The 6,151-nt window shown below is 49.9% G+C and overlaps 1 protein-coding gene across 1 annotated transcript; it reads right to left on the reverse strand.

Annotated features, from left to right (window-relative positions):
* Positions 1-4,251: 4,251 nt before the first annotated feature.
* Positions 4,252-5,767, reverse strand: Cldn34 (claudin 34). The gene has a single exon (XM_063226717.1). It carries the CDS (start codon positions 5,585-5,587, stop codon positions 4,952-4,954), a length of 636 nt encoding a protein of 211 aa, XP_063082787.1. The 5' UTR covers positions 5,588-5,767; the 3' UTR covers positions 4,252-4,951.
* Positions 5,768-6,151: the final 384 nt, after the last annotated feature.

The following is a 6,151-nucleotide window of genomic DNA, read 5'->3' on the forward strand; positions in this document are numbered from 1 at the left end:
AGTTTTTGTTGCTGTTGTTGTGGGGAGATTTTGTTTTTTGTTTTTTTCTTTTTGAGACAGGGTTTCACTACGCAGTTCAGACTGGCCTTGAACACCCTGTATAGCCCAGGCTGGCCTGGAACTCACAGCTGTCCTCTGTCTCAGTCTCCCGAGTGCTGGGATTACAGGCATGTAATCCCACGCCCAGCCCTCAAATTCATCTTCTGAAACATTTGAGAGCAAGTCTCTGTCTTGGGTGTACACCAGCACACCTGGAGCACTATCAGAATGTAGGTGCCAGGCCTCACCCCCGCGTTTCTGCCCTGGAAGGTGTGGGGTGAGATCTGAGAATCTGCACTTCCACCAGATTGCTGGGTGATCCTGATGCTGCTGCACGGAGGACCACACTTTGAAAAATACTCTAGATTCTGTTCTGTGTACCTTGGAATGAATTCTCCCAGGGGCTCTCAGGAGCTCCTTCCCAGTGCAGTGGAAAGATGAGCAGCCCCGTTCTGAGCCTCACCAACTCCTAGCAGTCCTGAGACTTCTGCTGTGTGAGGAGGAAGCAGGAAGACTGGAGTGATCACAGTTCCCCTTCAGCCAGACCAGTCTGTCTTGTTTGGTTTGCAGTACTGGAAATTAAACCTAGTGCCCAGCTTCATATTGAGCTACATCCTCAACACTTTTTTCATTTTTTAATTTTGGGACAGAGTCTTGCAAAGGTGCTAAGTTCTCAAGGCTGCTCAAACTTGCAATCCTCCTTCAGCCACTATAGTGCTGGGATTAAAGTTCTGTGCCACCACTGTAAATTCTGGTAACTCTCAGCACTGTAGGGTACTCAAGGAAATTCCATAAAAGTTCAGAGTGCATACAGGGCACTCCAGGGACTCCACTGACAGTCCCCAGGGTCTGCCACGTATGAGGACCTGTTGAACAGTTACTGGAATTCTCTGAGTAACACTCAACCCATCACTAATTGACATATTCATTCCTAAGGGCTCTCTCCATTGACCCATCAGCTTCACCCTTAGGAGCCCTCGTCAAGGCATTGTGAAGAGATCAGCCAGCTCTTTCCCCGACCTCCGGAAGGGCCACCAGACATGTGCATGGTGAGAAGTGCTGGGATGTGGGGTAAGCAAAAGGGCTCAGGGAGCCCGGAGGAAGTGGCTTCAGGGAGAGCTTCCTGGAGGTGCCAATGCCTGAGCTGGCTCTGAAGGATATGCAGACAGCTGGAACATGGGGTGCATGGCTATCAGCAGGAGCACCCGAGGCACGGGGACAATCAGGTCCTCTCAGTGACAATCACTGCCTCCAAACTCAGGAAGAAGCAGCCAAATCCGTACTGTGCCACCTTTATGGAAATGGTTGGGTGGCTGCATCTCTTGGAACCTCAGAGCCTTCGCCTGTAAATGGGGACAAGCATCATGCCTGTCTCCAGGCAGGGCCACAAGAGTAAATGCTGAGGGTCACAGCTTGGCACAGAGCAGGCCCTGCTCATACCTCGTACAGTGCAGGGGCTGGGGTGTGAATCCAACCATTACTAGCTGAGTTCAAATCCCAGATCCTATACCTCATGCTCTATGCCACCCCAGACAAATAACTTAATCTCTCTGCCTTGGTTTCTGATCTGTGAAATGGGGTTGCTGTGAGGACTTTCAGGGGGATCTGCAGAGACATTCCTGGTGCATAAAAAGTCTGGTTACCAATTCTATATAATTTTTGTTACTGTTGTTATTTTTTTGTTTTTAAAATTAAAAAATTTTTTGAAGTATGGTTATTAAGCCAAGCATGGTGGTACACTCATGTAATCCCAGAACTTGGGAGACTGAGGCAGGAAGATCCTTGAGAGTCTGAGACCAGCCTGAGCTACAAAGTGAGGTCAATGTCAGCCTGAACTGCATAGTGAGACCCTGTCTCAAAAGGACCAAAAAAATAAAAATAAAAGTGGCTAGGGATTTAGCTCAGCAGCATAAGCGCCTGCGTTGCAAGCAGGCAGTCGTGAGTTCAATCCCTGGTACCAATAAAAACAGAAAAGACAAAAAAAAAAAAAAAAGAAAAAAGGTATGGTTGTCTTTGTGTTAGTTTTAGGCAATATAATCAGCCTATGGTCAGGATTGTGCAGCTGGCACCAAGGTATGTCCTTCCTGGCCACCCAGGAGGCCTGTTCCACAACCTGGTATCTTCCTGGACCAAAGTCTGACCTCAGTTTTGTATATTTCTTCATGGGCTCTGACTATGCCAGGGGTGAGGATCTTCTAGCCTGGGACCGAATATACACAGCCCGGTCAATGGCATCCCAGTATTGGTCATGGCCACCTAGGCCACTATCACTGCCACTGGTTATAGACCCATACAACCACAGTCCCTGCCAATCTCAGGATCCTCTGCTGTACATGTGACCTCCTGGGCACTGCAGGATCTCCCAGCACTAAGGAGGCTTTGTCCTAACAAGGGGTGGATGTTGCAGCCTGACTACTGGATTTGAATCCTCCTCCTACTATGTGACCTTGGACAAATTACAAACCTCTCTATGCCTTAGTCTACTCATTTGTGAAATAGAAGGTAAAGAGACCGTACCTCACAGAGTAATGTGAAATAATGCATGCAAACTAGCTGGCACATAACAAGGCCTAAGTATTACAAATGTCATCTTCAAGGAAGCCATGAAAGGAACATTGAGTCCCAAACAGACCATACAGCAAATCAACCACTGGACATTTGCATAGGTGGTTCCCTCTTCCTGAAATATTCTGATTCCTATCCCCTGTTTCTGTCAACTCTAGGTACAGTCATACCGCAAGTTGTGCATCAAATGTTGGTCCAATTGCCTGTGTTGGTTACTGAGCTTTAAAGCTGAGTCTCTGTTGCTGAGGAAGTCTCCCCTGGGGGCATCCTAGTCCCTGGACCTCATCACACATAGAGACTTTGGCTCAAAGCCCTCTGTATCTCCTTTTATTGTCACTGCCCAAGAGCAGCTTCCTCCTGGTCAGGAGGCCCAAGATTTGGGTTCCATTTCTCTGGATCCTGGTGCAACCCTGCAACTGACAGGGGAGGAAAAGGAGGTAGGCTGGAGAAGGTGACTCCCACACTTGTGCTGCCCACGGCTTCTGACCTGCAAACCAGTGCTCCTTCCTCCTTGCCCCCTAACAGCAGGGAAGGAAACCCGCCGGGCGCTAGGACCACAGGCACCTGCAGCAAAGCAGAGCCTCTACTTGCCAAAGGTTGATTCCTGGGCATCCCCTCCACACCATCCCAATGCCTGGCATCTATTTGTCCACTACAACTCTGGCATCTCTGATTAGAACACTTCTCATCACAATGACTTATTTGAGCAATGCACATCAAAGTTAAATCCAATCGTGCTTTTTTCTCAGTGGAAAAAGTAGTGCATTAGTGTGGGGAGCTATCGCTGTGTCAGATAAGCAGGTAAAAGGGAGTTTAGAGTTCCAAGTTTCACCTTGCTCTCTGGATAAGTCTCCCAGAGGTCCACACATCTGCCTCAAACATTCTGTAGCTCATGTGGCCCTGAGCACCCCTAGGCCCAGTGGGGGTCACGCTATCCCTTTAGCATCCTCTCTTCTGCACAGGACTTGGGCACTGTCCCGGCAGTTATGTGCACCACATGCTTGAACACCACAAATGTTCTCAGCCAGGACGTGGCCATCTCCCTCCAAGAATCTGCCTCACCCCCTGTGCAGATGGCCCTGTGGATCCTTACCACACTGTGCTTTGGTTGGCCTTCCAGCCTACGCAGCTCAAGAACAGAACTCTGGATGCCCTGGCACATGGCAGAGCTTTTGTGAAATGTCTGTGGTCTCTGGAGCCACCAGGCCTCATGGAACACACCCACCTAAGCACTCTCAGCAAGACTCTGTCCCAACACCACACCCTGCAGCTGTCCATAGCTGGCCCCACAGCTGACCTGACCGCTCTGGTGTCTCAGGGTCCTAGGATCTGATGGCCAGGCATGGAATGGACACCCCGCTGTGCATGGATCCAGAGGACACACTCCCTTTGTGTCAACAGAGCACGGGTAGGGCTGGCTGCATCTGTTGCTCTGTCTGCCCATGGGCAGTTTCCTTTGGCATGCCAGTGCTGAAAGGCAACCGCTGGGCACCAAGGCTTCATGCATGTGTATCCAGGGTGTGTGGGAACTTGCCCTGGGGCTATCTCAGGGGTCCCCAGATTGTGTACACATGTGTTCCCTCAAAGCATCTACTGTACCTGCAGAATGGGTCCATGTGCATCTATCAGGAGCTGAGCACCGGAGTCTCAGGGGAGGGAGGGGCTGGGCTTGGGCATTGCTGTGCTTGAGGTGTTGTATACTCCCTGAGTGTATCTCTGCACCCCAGGGATGGTCATCACCAAGAAGACCTCTCTGAAGTGGCCCTGTTTCCCTGCTGTCCATCTGGTGATCTTGCCTCAGACTCACAGCGGCAGAGTAATGGTCCATTCCCAAGATGCTGGAAGGGTGGGGGCCTTGGGTTACTGGAGAGAGTTATAGTAAGGGGTAGGAGAAGCCAATCTCTCATTCACAGTCCTGGGTCCTAGTTCAGGGCCCAGCAGCAGCAACTATATTGGTGGGCACAGAGTGTGGGACAGCCTGCCAGGCCAGCATAGTCACCACGCAGGGCCAACCTCCACCTACAGGGGTGAGGCAGAGCCAAGCAGGCACCCAGAGCTGTGCAGTGTGCCCCTCCCTGACATCTGCTATTTTGTTTGTTTGTTTGTTTATTTGTTTGCAGGTGGGAAAGCAAGATTTTTTTAAATGAAAGCTTCTATTCCAACCAGCCTATTAGTGAACCATAGTCAAACCCAGAAGATAATGGAAGGCACTGTGACCACTTTCTGTCCCAGGGTCCCTTTGCATAGAATTCCTTGTCCTTGAATTACCTGATAATATTTTTCATAAATTCTTGGGAATTTTGGATTTTCAAAGCCAATGCAATCTCCTTTTTTGTTCGTTTGTTTGTCAGTTCTCAGGATTTACTGGAATGTCCAGAGGATAAGTGTAAGAAAGGAAAAACAACCCACTTAACAACAACAGGAAGGCACCTATGCCTGCCACTAGCATGGCGCTCCCTATTTCCTGATTGCCGGGCTGGAAGGGCAAATGGAAAGACAGCGGGAAGTAGACCCTCTCCTCATTCATGACGGAGTGGAAGTTCCAGAAGACAGCAACCGAGACACAGCAGCACGCAGTGATGGCAAAAACTCCCGCAGTGATGAAGAGTCTGTGGGCCCTCTCCTTGGCCTGGGTTCTCCGCTGCGTGTTCCTGAGTGCCATGATGGCACAAGTTTTCCCCAAGAGCCCCAGGGCGCTGGCGGCCAGCAGGAGGTGCTGAGCGGTGCGAATATCCAGAGGGAGGAAGATGTCGTGGTAGGCGTATTGGTGACACCTCTTGGCTTTGCTGAAGTTGCTGTCGTGCTTGTAAATGCAGACTCTCCACATTCCCACACAGACGATAGAAGAGGAGAGCGAAGGGTCATCCATGTGCCACATGCGCCACTCCACGAGGCCCATGGAAGTGCTGCTAAAGATCCATGCAATAGTGATTATGGCAAAGCCAGCCACCTGGTAATTGTCGATGTGGACTTGGATACTCATGGCCGCTGCTGATCTAGGGCAACTGCAAACAGACACAAGGCATCGTGAGGTGGGAGCCTTGGGCCTGGGGTGCACCCTGAGGAGCAGAACTGGCAGGAGAGGACTGCAGTTAAGAAAGGAGGCTCTGCCCTGTCAATCCACTGCAGAGAGCAGTGGAAGCAAACTTTGGGAAGGGCCACGGGGAACATTCACTGAACGCTTTCTAGAAACCCTCTACGGGTCCACTTCTGAAAATGGTCCAGAGACATAATTAAATTTGGCCACAAATATTTAGCCACAAAAGTGGTTTTCACAGCATTGTTTCTAATATTGAAAAATGAGATTCCAGGTATAGTGGTGCATTTCTATAACCCCAGGATTTAGGAAGCTGAGGCAGGAGGGTCACTCTGAGTTAAAGGCCAGTCAGCACTACATAGTGGGAACCGGTTTCAGAGAGACAGAGAAAGGAAAGAAGGAAGTGAAAAAGAAATAAAACTATCCCCCCCCAAAAAGAAAACTATCCCAAGTCTGACAGTTGGTATAAGAATTTATACTATAACTATGCAATGGAGCTATATGCCAGCA

The sequence above is a fragment of the Cavia porcellus genome, unplaced genomic scaffold (assembly GCF_034190915.1).
Source record: "Cavia porcellus strain 051 isolate PalLab524CR breed Dunkin Hartley unplaced genomic scaffold, mCavPor4.1 scaffold_16, whole genome shotgun sequence".
Classification (NCBI taxonomy): domain Eukaryota; kingdom Metazoa; phylum Chordata; class Mammalia; order Rodentia; family Caviidae; genus Cavia; species Cavia porcellus.

Bases quoted from the DNA above. Each gene is read 5' to 3' on its own strand.
- Cldn34 (XM_063226717.1), bottom strand. From the start codon at position 5,587: ATGAGTATCCAAGTCCACATCGACAATTACCAGGTGGCTGGCTTTGCC.